Source organism: Perca flavescens, chromosome 20, assembly GCF_004354835.1.
Source record: "Perca flavescens isolate YP-PL-M2 chromosome 20, PFLA_1.0, whole genome shotgun sequence".
Taxonomy (NCBI): Eukaryota; Metazoa; Chordata; class Actinopteri; order Perciformes; family Percidae; genus Perca; species Perca flavescens.
In genome coordinates, this window is record NC_041350.1 from 8,636,791 (window position 1) to 8,651,982 (window position 15,192).

The 15,192-nt window shown below is 42.5% G+C and overlaps 1 protein-coding gene across 2 annotated transcripts in view; it reads right to left on the reverse strand.

The window, feature by feature from the left end:
• Positions 1 to 14,401, reverse strand: part of sobpa (sine oculis binding protein homolog (Drosophila) a) — a 42,286-nt gene extending 27,885 nt beyond the window's left edge. For both annotated transcript variants that reach the window (XM_028566617.1, XM_028566616.1), the window contains exons 1-3: positions 14,026 to 14,401; positions 4,763 to 4,883; positions 1,558 to 1,767 (exon numbers count right to left, since the gene is read on the reverse strand). In XM_028566617.1, coding sequence (XP_028422418.1) covers positions 1,558 to 1,767; positions 4,763 to 4,883; positions 14,026 to 14,121 — 427 coding nt within the window. In that variant the 5' untranslated portion in view covers positions 14,122 to 14,401. The remainder of the gene's footprint in view (positions 1 to 1,557; positions 1,768 to 4,762; positions 4,884 to 14,025) is intronic.
• Between the last annotated feature and the right edge of the window lie 791 nt (positions 14,402 to 15,192).

Here is a 15,192-nt window from a genome sequence, read left to right on the forward strand (position 1 = left end):
GGGGCTTTTAGTGCCGTCGCTGTTACTGTAAGAGAACCTCCGAGATTCCCTCCAGTATCTCCCAATTATCACATTATGACTATGCGGGTGTGAGGGAGAAAAAACGCAGGCCCATTAGTCTTTCACCCCCGCTCCCCTCCTTATCGCGCGCTGGCCAGGCTTTTCACCTCTTGTTGAGCTTAATGGATCTATGGGGCCATCAGATTTAAGTAAAGACTAACTCACAATTAAGGAAATAACTCCCAGAGGCCCTAAAGATAGCACAGTGGACCTAACATTGCCTATTTTATGTCTCTCCTCTCCTCTGTGCTCTATCTCATTCCTTTAGTCTCTCTGCCTTTTTGTGTCTATCTGGATTGCTGCCCACTGATAACAGAAAAACAAGACATTCTGGGCTGACTCGGTGGGTGGATCAGAGTTTGTACATTGCTTGGAATAATGTCTGTACCGGGGTGTAATGAGCAGGATCGAAGGCCAACATCTTTCAAGAAATCTCAACATTTTCATACAAAGAGACATCTTGAGGTGGAGCTGTTTTTGTCTTCCCACGTCCTGGCATCTCGTAACAAGCCCATCTCAAAACACTCACATCTGCATGGGGGGGGGGGGAAACTTGCCAGTAATTATGCTGCCTCCATACTAAATGCCACCATCATCCGCCGGTACCTGCACCTCAAAAGGTCCTTTGTCAGATTTTGCGGGGCACACGAACATGAATAATTCAGCATATGTGTGAAGGTGGGGGCGGGAGGCGAGTTGAAGGGGGTGTCGGCCGGGTGGTGGGTTGGTGCTGGGCTTTAAGTGGGACCACACCATCTGTTTCCCCGCCTAGGCAGGGCCAGCGGGAACTCCTCTTGGGCGATGCCAAGGTGGTCCGCTCCCTCCGCCGGGGCGTACCAGCCTCCTGTGCCACAGCAGACGCAAGGGATAATGAAGCCCTGTGTCTGGCCGAGGAACGCGGACATTTCCTCAGAGAGTTGATGGGGTTATATTGACATTTGGGCAGGTGGAGGAAAACAAGGTGTACAGCAGGTAGCGAGCTCATTAGTCGCCTGTCCCTGCCTGGTTTGCGAGGCTTTCAGGCCATTGCAAAGACAGAACGTTTTTTAATTTGGATAAACATTCAGTTTTCCTTCAGTTTCCCTGCTAAGTGCTGAAGAATCAGCAAGTAGGCTATACTGTACTTTCAATACAGTGAAATCTTTCTGGAGGACAGCTGTGGATAAAGTCTATGCCAGTTCTTCTAGTTAGGGGTTTTGACTGGGGAAATGAATGTGGTGGTTGGGCATTTGGGCAAATACATCAAAAATCTGCAATGGGCTGAAAATGACCTTGATCTTTTTGGAAATGTAAAATGTAGCCTTGTTCGAAACACACAAATGGGTAAGCATAAAATGGTTGAAACTTTACGTACAGGCTCTGGAGGTGAGCTAGTTTGCCCATTTGAGTTCATTTTGCTGTCAGTCATCATGTTTAAGTGTTTTCTTGACAAACAATGACTACGTTTCAATTCATCTCCTGTATTTGTCTTTCCAAAAAGGTGTCAGTGCTCCCTACCTGCAGGGGGCTTGATCAGTGGCGGGGGGATCATGGGGACTATGATGGGCAGGTTGCCATGTTCCTTGGTGCTGGGCATGGAGGTGGACGGAGTGGTGGAGGACTCTGTGACTCCGTTCCTTGAGGCTGGCAAAGACTGGGAGCTGTTGGCTCGATCCGGAGAGGCTTCGCTGCTCTCTGTTGAAGCTGGGATTTTTGGCAACAAGTTTTCTAGAAAGGGGAAATTGAGCAAAATAAAGTGTTACCGAACAACTGATGATATGTGGCAAATCCTGCCATACTGTGAGAGCCTAGTATGCCTACAATTTGACATAAAGGGTCATTTTTTACCATACGAGGCACAAAAATGTTTGGCTTGGAAACGTTCATTTTCTTTTTCTTATTCTTTTTTTTTTTTACTTTTTTTATTGTTTTATATGGATTTTAGTAGAGCACAAAAGAACAGAACAAAATAAAAAGGTCACTAGGGGTATAACATACAATTATGTTGTTCATAAACTGTTAAAGGGAAATTTCACCGCTGGAAAGCTGAATATATCTTTAAATTGGGTCACTTATGTAGTAGAAATGTGAAAAGAAAATTGAAATTGGTGCCTTCTAGGCCAAGATAAGACAGAAAATGTGTTTTTGGCTCATATGGATGAAAGACACCAAATCCCAGAATGCACTTGCTTTGCTGCTGTATGAGGCCACTCCCAAGCCACGCCTGCCCTTTACAGACAGACAGTGAGACGATCAACTCAACAAGTGTGTTTTATTGTCATTTCAACCATACGAAAAAACGTTTCACCGTGGCTCAAGTGGTGTTACACATTTAAAACATGCTTTTTTTTGCCACAGCTGATACATTATCCGCACTTCTTTCAGCGGATTGATTGATAGCTCCAGAGTAAACAGAACTGTGTCCATGGCAACGCTCTGCTATGCATGGCAACGGTGTGTTATCCTTAGCAGTGGTCTGTTGTCAAGAAATAACAGACCGCATTCTACATTAGAATTCAACCAAGCCATTTAATAAAAGAAGGCTAACTCATAGCTACTAGCATTAGCTCTTGGTGGGCTGTGGTGTAAACATCGAGAATAAACACAGCCGTACATTTGCGTGGGATGTAGCTAGAATTGTTGGCATTTTACAGTCACAAACTCCACCAGCAGTTAGCAGTTAGTTGGATACAAATCACCCCATTTCTGCAACAGGCCGTCCGGGGTAACACAGCCCACCTCCACTAGTAGTCTTACCCGGTGACAGCAGGCTGGATTGTCCACAGCAGTATTTCCACAACAACAAAAACACAGCACAGCCGTCTCTGAACTCGCGTTGGGAGTTTCGTTGAAGTTAGATGTAGTCCAGTTTGTTTAATGAGCGGACACTTGCAAGCAGGATGGGTGAACAGATGGCTGGCTAGCGTTAGCTAGTTGTCTTCAATGCACATAATTGTTGTTCTAAAATTTCCAAGACTGTATGGCTGCAGCCTGGAGCGTCCCATATCATGTCGTCCCGTCTACTTTTCAAAATAAAAGCTCGCGTCCCAAAATTTCCGTCGGGATGAACAGTTTCTGCTCCTGCTGAGAAGCTAAGCGAGGATTCAAGATGGCTGACACTCGTTTTTTCCTCGGCAATCTCCGGAAAAAGCTGACAGTCCAACCCCCTTTGGGCTATGTGGAAGTGGGTCCTAATACACAATGAATACAGGCTGTAGTCTTTTGCCTCTGGGCAAAAAAGCCTCAGAAGACGCAAAAATCGCCATTTTGCGTCATCTGAGGTTTTTTTCCAGACCCTCAATACAGAGATCTCCCCTCTCAGGGGGACATGAGGGAGGGAAGCATAGTCATTCAAAAATAATACCGGGGTTCTACTGATACAAAGCTTAATGCTAATCGGTGAAGTTTCCCTTTAATGTCAAATCAGGGGTTACTCTCCCAATAATCTCAGAGGAGTGAGAGGAGAGAGAAAGAACTTTTCCCTTTCCTCTTTTTTCCCCTCCCTTCCTTCCTTTACAATAATCTCAGGAGAATAATTGTAATTGTCCTTTCAAGTCAGTAAAAGGTTCAAGGTCCCATCATACAACATACAAATCCAGAATGCTTTCATTGGATACATATTTTACATACTGAAAAAAAAGGGGGGGGAGAGAGGTTCTCCATATATTATTTCCAGTAAAATGTAAATGAGAAAAGAATAAATAAAGGAAACGTTCATTTTTAAAGCACCCCAAACATTTCATTATCATACAATGCTGCAGTGTAGAGCATATTAGCTGGTTTTCCAGCACACAACTTTACTATTTTGGTTCAGTCTCACCGCTCTCATTAGCCCCTTTCTTGTTGAAGCAGGCAGCTGTAAAACTGGATTGGAATGTACACTAACTGCCCAGCACTAAATGGCAGATTGATTATCAACTAGCTGGTGAACATAGTGGAGCATTTAATTCAATTCAATTACATTTTTTTTATTTAGCAGCTAATGAGTCAGATATTCCCCTCAGGGGTTTGTGGAGACCAAAACAGAGCTAAAAGGAGAGTGACTATTAGGCTCAGATTTGTGAGGTGGAAACAAATGTGACTCCAAATGAATGCTTGTGTTGCTCTGTGTCTCCTGGATGAGTATGTAGGCAACTGTTCGCTCAGCATATCAACTCTATGAGATGTTTGCAGCTTTTTGCATTGCTCCTAATTGGCTAAAAAATAAATGAACGCAGTTTCAATGTTCAGAAAAACATTCTTAGTCATAATTGTTTTTTAGTTGGTCAAAAAAGTCAGGACTGGATGTGGCTTCACATAAGATTGACAGATCAGGTAACATAAGTTGCTCTAATTGTATGGCAATGTGAAAATTCTAACCAGTGATAAAAATAACAGACATACATGACCTCCCAAATGTACTAACCTAAACTTGTGTGAACATGAAGTGTCTTCATGTTCCCTTATTACTTGTTTTTAGAAGCTGTTCCATAATTTAAGATTTAAGGGCCTTTAACACTAACAAACAGGTGTCTTAGTTACGTTACATACACAATCCATTCATAAGCACTTACAATGTTCACTCATTTCTTTCTCTTTTAATGCAGTAAACAATCTCATGGTGGACAATGAAGAAATTGAGAGTGTTGACTGGCGGGCCAACCAGGCAAGAAATGCATGCTCTTTTTTTAATAAATAAAAAAACAAACAATTACAAGGTGTACTGTATGTTAGAGTTCCATACCTTTGAGGACAGATATGTGCTGTGGCGTCTCCCCTATCTCCAGGTTGTCAGAGTCTCTCAGCTCCACCTTGTCATAGCCATACCAGCCCAGCAGCTCGTTCATGGTGTTCTCTGCAAAACTCTGCAACACAAATAGTTGGCTGGTGAGACTCAAGCCAAAGGTCTTCATGCTTTCATGTAAAAAATATCATACTTCAATTCAAGTTGTAATTCCTGCAATACAAGAAGTGCTGATGATGAGCGTGATGATGAGAAGTGATATTGTAAATGAATAGTAAGAAATTGAAGGCAAGTCAAGGGTCTTAAAGAGACAAGCGCTAAAACTGAGCGTTTTAGACAGATGAAATATACAGGTATATTCAAACAGACAGGATTAGGAAATGTAAACAGTGGTTTTTAACATTTTACCGGTTAAATATTAGAATAGATACATTACATAACTTATAACAAGAGTGTATGTCAGTACTCTAATCCATCACAGTTAACAACCAATCACAACACGGTAAAAACATAAAAAGAAATGTGAGCAGGATGCACAGCAATGCAGTGGTATGCAGATAGCTAGTGCAGGTATGCAAAAATAAATACAACCCTATGCAGGTGAAACATAAAAGTATTTCCTCCATAACAGCCTCTCACAACACAGTCAATAAACACTGTACTCAAAACCATAACCCCCTCTAATGCATACAGCCCATTATCACCATACACCTCTCAGCTGGAATATTCCCAGAAGCGTCTATTTACTGAACCGTAAACTATGGTAAATGGTTTAGCTATCAAATGACTCTAAAACATAGATGAAAATGTTCTTTCTGGAAACAAACTACAGAAGCAACTGAGGATGAATCTGCTGTAATTATTTGGTCTATGCGATAAAACATCACAGGTCGATGAACTATATGCTACGGGAACACTGCTCCTCGGCGCCGTAAATGTTTTTCACATATTGCTGCTGAATACATTTCTCTAAAATATTCTTTTAATGCAAAACACACACACATCCAGCTCAAATTTTTACTAAATTAGCCTTAGGTAAGGACGTGCCTGTCGGTTAGCACACAACACTCGTACTGTACAGTCTGTTGCCACGGAGATGACCCGCCTTGTCTTGCCATTTGTGTGCTTGCTCTAGATCAAATTGACAAGACTCGGGTCAGTTCATTGTTTTCTAGCCAGTCCCACTTTACTCTGACATTATCTTATCGTGGCGGCCGCCGACACTCATCAGTCATTACGTCAAGCAGTTAAATGTCAATAACAGACAGCTCCTGTCGATATGTCAGAGCCGAAGCGATCATGCCGGAGTGGTTGAGTGCCACCCAGCACATCTGACTCTTAGCTGATCTAAATTTAACAGCAAAATATAGACACACACACATCCGCAGAAGACAAGAGAGCATCTGTTTTCTTTAGTTGTCTTCAAACCGTTGCTCGTTCTGAGAGAAAAAGGGGAAAAAACTAATTCAGATTGTGGCCTAACCTGCCTCCACTGTAGATTATTTGTAAAGCAAAGATGTTAGTGTATTAGCCGTCACTGTTGCCTTTTCTTCTGTAATATAGCAGGAAATAAACACTGCTTTATTACAGATCACTGCTATCTCAGAGGGAAAGAAAGCTGGAAGACGTGACATACGTAATAGACTTAGCATCCATATTAACTTTACAGGTGCACTGGACAACTTCACATGTTGGGCAGTACAAATTTAAAAAAAAACTAGGTGTGAAGTGCCTTCAGCAAGTTAAGTTCATGTCTTTCAACCAGGCCAATCTTCTATGTTTTATACCAAAAAAGATGAGAGAGAGAGAGAGAGAGAGAGAGAAAACTTGAGTGCAGATTTCTCTGGAGAGTGAACACTCTCTCCTGGAGGCTGGACTGAAGCATTGATTCGTGATTTCCTGTGGGTGGAAAAGTGACCGTGTCTGAAACCAGAATTTAATTTGGGCAAATAAAGTGAAACTACAAGGTCTCAGTCAAGATAGATATGATGTATACCTTATGCAGCTCTAAATAGAAATAAAAGAAATGTCGGGAATGGCTCATCATGTACGCTGACACAGCCTGCAGACAACAGCTTGGTCCACTGACTCAATCACTTGATACAAACTTAATTAACAGAGCACCCACACAAAGCACAGTTTGGATATTGCTTACAATGGTATTATAGTAAAGAAGATACAAGTGGGACTTAACCCACACACACTCACACACACACACACACACACACACTCACGCACACACTTGTTACAACTGAGGCAGGGGTATCTCTTTGCATTTTTGAGACACCGTGGCACAGTATAGGAGTGACAGAGACAGATTTCCTCTTGGTTTATCAGCACATTCACTCTGTTTCTTAGCATTTCAGAGAGAAATTCCTGATGTGCTGTAGTTGTATCTTAGAGTAGGAGCACTGCTCTAGGATCAGTTTTGACTCTATTTTGCTGTGTTCATACAGAGCATATAGTTTCTGCTATTCTGTGCAGAAGTGAATTTGCCACACTTAGTAGAAGGACTTAGTCTCAATGCTGGGGAGGCATTATTAATGAAGAATGACAGGAGTTATTGATCTGCCTGTTATGAAAAACCACTGTGGTGGGGGTGGTCAATGGGGAGACGTGGCACAAAGGTGGAGGGCACGGGTCGAGTCAATGACAGGTGAAGTCGAAGCTCCACGCTGTTGTGACGAGAAACACCATGCATGCAACTGTCTGTAGGAACGTTTCATTGCAGTCCACGCAAACACTTGAGGGTGAACATCTGGAACTCTGAGTATCACCGTCGAACAATGAAAGGATTTGTAGCGATTATTTACAGTATTTAAAGTCTAATCCACACACTTACAATCTCAATTTTGTCAAAGAGATTAAAAAAAAATGCTGGTTTAAGCAGTGAAGGCTGTTAATGAGGAGAGCTCATGATTGCAAATGTAAGTGACAGCAGTGCTCACTCTGCCTGAAGGTTCCTGGAAGTCAGATTTAGTACCACTTTCTGAGCAGAGTTAAAGTTACAGTAGGTGTTGACAGCAATATACAAAATCGTGTTTTCATCCATGGAGACACCCACTGTTTCCATGGCGTTTTGCACCACCTTAAAGGGAGCAAAATGTGTAGTCATTTGTTTATTCATACTTGTATTTTGGGTTTCTACCTGAACATGTTTACATTTTCTCATACTGTCTGTGTGAATATACCTGTATTCACCCTCTCTCTAAAACGCTCAATGTTAGAGCCTGCCTCTTTAAGTCCCCCTCCCGAAAAAGCCCAGTCTGCTCTGATTGGTTTATAGTTGTGACATCACAACTGTCCAAAAGTCCTGACGGCTCGTTTAAAGGCACAGTTTCTGAAAACAGGCTGTGGGCATTTCTCTGTGGACTGAGCGTTTTGATACTTTCACAGTATTTATATAGCACCTCGGCCTGCTTTATAATAAAAAAAAGACAAGGATATCTCACTTTTTACAAAAGGGGACCTTTAAGTTTTAAGTGTCAATACATTTCTTGATTTAAACTGTGGCGGCAATTCAATTCCTGTCCATTCAGTGTGGCATTTGCATGTTTTCATTGTATTCCCAAGGTTTTCCTTCCAAATTTCACATACACGCAGGTCAGATGAACTGGATGCAGTAAATAGTACACAGGTGCAAATGCAAGTGGCCCTAAAGTGAGGGTTTTTTCCAAGCCTTACACACATTGAATTGCACACAATTCTTAAAAAATGTAATGAGTTAAAGGACATGTGTTATATCTTAACTGGGAGTTTTCTAATATGGACACTCTTGCAGTAGTCTATATCCTTGAAATTCCACTTCCGGGATAGCTCCGTTGCCACTGGAAAATCCACCGGATTTCACTCATTTAGGCCAAATATCAACCTTTTCACAGATCTCTGCAGGGTAAATCCCGACAGATAGCTAGACGATCTGTCCAATCTGAGTTTTACACATGTTCCACCAAAACAAGTTCTTTCCGAGCCTATTTTGCAGCGGCACCGCTGCTTTTCTCCAGTGCTTAGCACCGCCCGAGACGATTGTGACTGGTTTAAAGAAATGCCAATAAACCAGAGCACGTTTTCCTCCCATCCCCGAATGCTGTGTGGAGTAGCCAAACCCTCCTCCAGCGCGCTTTGGAGGAGGGTCTGGCAAAGCGAGACTACTGTTGCAGAAACCAGCAAGCCCATCTGCAGCAACTAGCCCAACTGCTCGGATAAAAACGTCCTCCTATTGAACAAATGAGTTGGAGCATAACCCAACCTGAATGTACTCCTGAATAAAACGGATGTAGCTGTAAAATAACCACATCACGGAGACAAAAACACAGCATCTCTCTGTGTCTCCCTTTCCTTCCTACCATCCTGTCCTCTGTGTTACCTTACTACTTTAAGAAAGTGGGTCTAATTTTAAGAGTGGAATCTAATCCTGGTTGGCGGCTCATCAAAGCAGCGGCACCAACTTTGGCTCTGGGTGAGCCGGGGAGGAAAAGACGTTAAGAGGCACAGAGGCAGCTACAGATGTCAATATGTCACACTGGATGCATAGCCTTTGTCTGTGTTTAGTTGGTTTAAACACAGACAAAATCTCTTTTTTTTATCAGCTTTTATTCGTCCCATAGTCTAACCTCCTGCTAAACATATCAACTGGAAGTGCAGTTTGTGTTTCAAGCTGTCATACTAAGATTATTATGTAAGAAAAGTAAGAAAGTAAGAAAAAAAATTTAGTTTTTTTTTAAAGGCAACATTTGCTAAAATGCATGGCCCTGGGATGGTGACATCACTTGGTCTGTCCGTCTGTCCTAAGTATGTTGTTGACCATTAAACCCTGACATTTTGTTCTTTGCCATCATCAAGACAAAATTTTGAATAGAATATTTCAGCCTTCGGCGGCCCGTAGCAGGATTTATACATGAGGTCGTGTTTTGTCCACAAAGCAGTAGCAATGGAAGCGAACTGAATAAATAATAATGACAGAACTGATTACATGCTAATCAATGCGTCAGTCAAGTAATGGCCGAAGACATCATTAAAAACTGTTTTTAAAGTGGTCCTATGTAACTTTTGAAGGAAGAAATAACGTACTCTTCCTATTATTATTACTATTATCTTCCTAATATTGTTGTACCTGCTGTCTGACGTGTGTCGATGTATATGAGATGCCTAACATGTTTTGTGTGAGCATTAGTTGGTACATTTTTTTTGATGATTTCTTTTTGTTTTTTTCCTCCTTTGGGCGAGTTAAAACACTAGGCTAATAGAAGCTTAATTATCCCTTTGGTGGTTGGAGGCATAGCTAGAGACAGCATGTCAGAGGTTTTAAATCAACTTCATGGACACTTTGTGAACACCTGTGCTGTTGAATTGTATCTTGATATGTTGAAAAGTGTTTCTAACATTTAAACCGCCCCCATGTGTCATTATTGGATTGCAATAGCTTGGTGCACTTTATAAACTGGCATCTCAATGAACACAGTGTGTGATCTTTTATGATTATTGTGTACAATTAAGGCTATTTTTGCCATTATATTTTAAATTGCTCTGCCTCTGCTGATGGATTTTTGTGCACTGTGGGTTAGACCTCTGATATGATGATGATATTTTGGTGAAGAAATCTTTAGCAGAAAAATACCCACTTTGCCCTCGTTATCATCGGCCAGAATAACAGTCAAAGACAAGATGGTGGTCCTACAGAGCCTTTGCAGGATAATTAGTGACGCACTCATGATACTTTCATGACAGGTTCACAAGCTGCCACTTCTCTGCCATGTCTTCAGCAGCAGATAGTAATAAAAACACATTTAAAACCTCCACAGTCTTCCCCCTTGTTTCCCTCCAGTAAGACCCTGCCGTGGCCAGCAGGGCTTGTGGTAATGATGATGGTGGGAATTGGATACCTTGCGGGTAGAAACCAGAGCAGGTCACTGTACACCGTGATAAAATTCCCGAATCCACACGCCAAGTTTCCCTTAGCTTCCTCCTCCTCCTCCTCTACTTCTCTACTTTTCCACTCCCCTGCTCCCTCTCTCCTCCGCTGCCTCTCCCTCTCCTCTGCTTTCATTTCCCTCTACTTTCCTTGATATCTGATCCAGCAGAGACACTCAGGTTACAGTTTTTACAGCTAAGCCAGCCCACGGCTGTATACATTCCTTTCTCCACTGTTTCTTAGCCCACTCTCCAGCCTCTCATATCCCCTCCATGCCCACTCCTCCTTGTCCTTGATTACTCGCCGGGGCTTATTTTACCATGGCACACATTAACCAGCCAGATGAAGGAAACACTGTCAGACTGTTTGGTTTTGCGGAGTATGATCCCTCACAAGGGCACATTGTGTGCGTGTATGTGTGTGTGTGTGTGTGTGTGTGTGTGTGTGTGTGTGTGTGTGTGTGTGGTCTGAAATATTAAAGATGAGAGAAGGGAACAAACTGGGTCCTTTTGTTCTGAACACTTGGAATAGAAGAAGTTTTCTACAGGAAATCACTTCATTAAACTTCACTTACTATTCTAGGTCATAAGCATGCGCACAGTGTTAATTAGCTACAACTCTGCAGCTCGTCATGCTGGGAACGGGTTTACAGTCTGAGGTGCAATGCTCTCATAACCAGCCAATGACCTCATGTTATTATATCATATCAGAAACATCCGTATTTGTTTGACATCATTGAACTTATTAACACCCATAATGTCACAATAACAATGGATGTATTGAAGGAGAGGCTGCAGCTAACTAGCTGTCCCCTACCTTCTATCTGTAGATCAGTGTTTTCCTAAATTAAATCTGTAGACAGCCGCTTTGTGTGTGTGTATGTGTGTGTGTGTGTGTGTGTGTGTGTGTGTGTGTGTGTGTGCAGTAGGAGATGAAATTCAAGGTTGCGTAATGAGCTACAATCGAACTTGTTTAGCCTTTGAAAGTGTTTTGACACCTTAACCACATCTGCTGCGCCATTCAGGAGCTTCCCCTGGTATTGGATGGAGGTACTGGAGGTGTCACGGGAGAGTGGTGTTTTTCCCTATGCACCAACAATATAACACCATATCTGCTGTATTTTGTATTGACATATCAAAAAAAAAAAAAAAAAAAATTCCACAAGCTAGTGCACTGACATTTTTATTTGGTCAGGTACAATCTTTATATTCCAAACTCAGATCCACAATAGACTCATCGCAGTTACTAATAATTACTTACAAATCAAAACGTCAAATTAAGCTGCTTTCATCAAAATGCGATGTTTAACTGAAACGTCTGCTCTGCGAAACATATTGCAAGAGATGTCAATTCACCGAACCCTGAATGATGACCCGTGTCACAGCATCCATCATCTGACAGCAAAACGTAACTGCAACTAAAACATCATTTCTGACTGATGACTGACCTGATGACTGACATCATATAATGACTTGGCCAATCATACAAATTATGTGAGGAGACATTTAATTTAATTAGATTTTTTTTTTTTTTTTTACAGTCCAAATAGATTTACGGTAATATCTGCTCTCTGTTGTAATGATAAAAATGAGCAAATAAAACCTGGACAGACAGCACTTTATTGTGGCTAAATGATGCTCATAAAGATTTCATCCATTATAAATGCTCCACTGAGACTACCTCAAGTGCTCCCCTGATAAGAAATAAGGAAATGTCTCCATGGCAAGACCCTGCCTGAGGACCATGCCTTTTTTTTTTCAATTCTATCAAGAAAAATGTCCCGTTCAACAAGCAGTTAAAATTCTGTCATTGAAAGAAATTCCCTTTCTCTAGACCTCCAATGCATTTTTAAGTAACAAGCAAGGACAACTCTGAATGCAGCTGCAATGAGTGAAAAAAAAAAAAAAAAAAGACTTAAAACACAGCACTGTATATTACACTGTTAAATATATTGTATAAGGTTACATTAATAGTTCCTTGTTGCTCTAGGATAATCACCAACAAAGCATCTAGATCAGGGGTTCCTTGTTGCCCTCTGTTCTAAAAATGGATAATCACCAACAAAATTATTGCATCTAGATAGATCATTAATCAAAAAATAATATATAACTGTTTTATTTTAGTCAAACTGGTAGCCCTTTCGTAGACCCATGAAGTAAGTTTCAAAAGGTTGGTGACCCCTGATCTAGATAGTCATCAATAAAAAAAATCTGTTTTACAGTAAGAGAGAAGAAGTAGTGACACATGAAGCGGCTGGTATTTGGAAAGGTCTAAATACAAAAAGGCTTTATTCCAGTCAGGGTTGTTTCAGGACTCGCTCAAAGCCAGCACCCTTGCTTTTCCTCTGACAACCTCAAATCACAATTTCCACCCAATTATTCCCGATGTGATCCCCTGCATATCCACCAATAACAGCAGAGTACTGAGTGCATTATGTGTCTCCAGCCAAATGTGTACAAACAATGAAGAGATGGAGACAAAGCGGACACACAGCCTGCCTCACACAAACACACACACACACACACACACACACACACACACACGCCAGGAACACTTTCTTTCTCCACAATGAACCTCACGGAGCTCAGGGCTCAAATATCACAATGTGCACCGAGCAACAACAACAAAAAAATGAATATTTAAACGTGTGGGTAAATATTGGGATAGAACCGTGCAGGCCGAACACAGGAGACAATGTGATCCTGTCGAGTGCGTAAAGCTCACAGACGCACATCTGGATCGCACGCCTCTGGGCAGCTGGGCAACACACATAAACACAAACCTCTACTCAAGAGGCAAACCAACCCACGCAGTCGACATGGACCCGCTAAAACGTCGCGGGTAGGCGAGTGTTCCCCCATTGATTTATACTAATTATGCACATCAGGCTGCTCTCCGTTGCGCCGTAGTGTAACAGTATTACTAGTAATAGTAGTGTTGACGCCTTCACTGACGCACTGGATTTTCCATTAACTCTGGGCAAGCCATGAAAGGCAGGGCACACAAACGGCGAATTATGACATGCAGCGACAGGAACGTACACGGTATTCCTCATTGATTCCAAACTTACTACAGTAGCAGTGAATGGGTGCCGCATCCATTGTGCAAGGCGGTTTACTGGCAGGGTGCGCTGCTCAGGCAGGCATTCACCGTGGATATATGACAATAGAACTTGGGTGGAAAAAAAATCATAAATCAAAGTTTGAATACCATGCAGCCAATTGCACTTGAGTGTATCGTATATTTTCACAGAGGACGCCTGTTGTGGTGCTTCTACAGACATGCATGCTCCTCCACAGCCACTCCGTTTCCACGCGTAATCACATGCAACTGGGCACAGACCCCCTTTTACCTTCATCTCTTCATTTATTTCCCTTTTCACCGGGTGAGCTGGTTTTCGGCTTCTTTTATTTTCCGGAGGTCTGCCCTCTTTTTCCATCTCTGCCATGTTTTCTCTGAGATATACTTCTGCGGTGAGGAGGGGTGAGGAAAGGGGGTGAGAGAGGCAGCGGCAGCTGTTTACAGTCGCCAGACGGCGGGTGTCTTGCAGCTTTTCAGCGGCCCGTGTGACGCTGGTGATACCGCCGAGGGCTTGCGGTGCGCGGCTAAGTCAGCCATCTTCTGCCCGTATCCTCCACGGTCCGTGCACCAGTGGTGAGCCGCCTCTGTGAGTCAAAGGAGAGGTTGAGTGAGGGGAAAAAACGAGACAGGGGGAGGGGCGTCCGTTGAAACATTATATGACGCGTTGATGATCAGAGGTAGGCTATTTCTTCTCGCTTTTCCCATGGAGTGCAATCAGAGCAGTCACATCCACTTAGCGTTGCTCCCTCGCGGTGACAGCCTGCAGGCAGCAAACAGGTGCCCGCACGCAGTCGTCCAGTCACACGTTGTTCTTCAGGGGAGTCTTAAAACCTACTGGTGTCGGTCATAATGAAATTTGGGTCTTTCTGTCGGTTACAGACTTCACCGCTTCGGTCATTTAACACCACACACTCAAAGAAGTTCCAGTCCCAGAAATGTCGCTGTCAGTCTTATTAAGCAGAGCAGCTGTGCACGGGGAGCGGGCGCAGTGCCTTGCTCAAAGACACATCAGTAGGTCAGCGGATGTTTCAGCGATTAAAAAAGCATGGCTGTGTTTGTCTTGCAACGAGAAATAGCCTATGTAGTGGAAATTCAGGAGCATCTGGAGCAGGTGCACGATGATGGCAGTCTTCTTAACTAACAAAAAAGAAACGTGCAATCAGAATGGAAGTGCAACCTAAATATAATCCTTCATCGTAGTGAGTGAAAAGGCTCAACACTCTGTCAAGGCCAAAGGAAACTTTTTAGGTGTGTTGATTTTGTAATGTCTGAACCGTACATGCTTAAAATAAGCATGTTTGGTCTTCAGTCTTTTGGCTTTTTCTCCATCACGTTGCTACCTCATGACAACGTGCATGGCATTTCTCCGTTTTCATTTTTGGTAATCCCATAGTTCAGTTATGTGTCTTGTAAGAGTCAAGGAAGATTGAGGATGTAA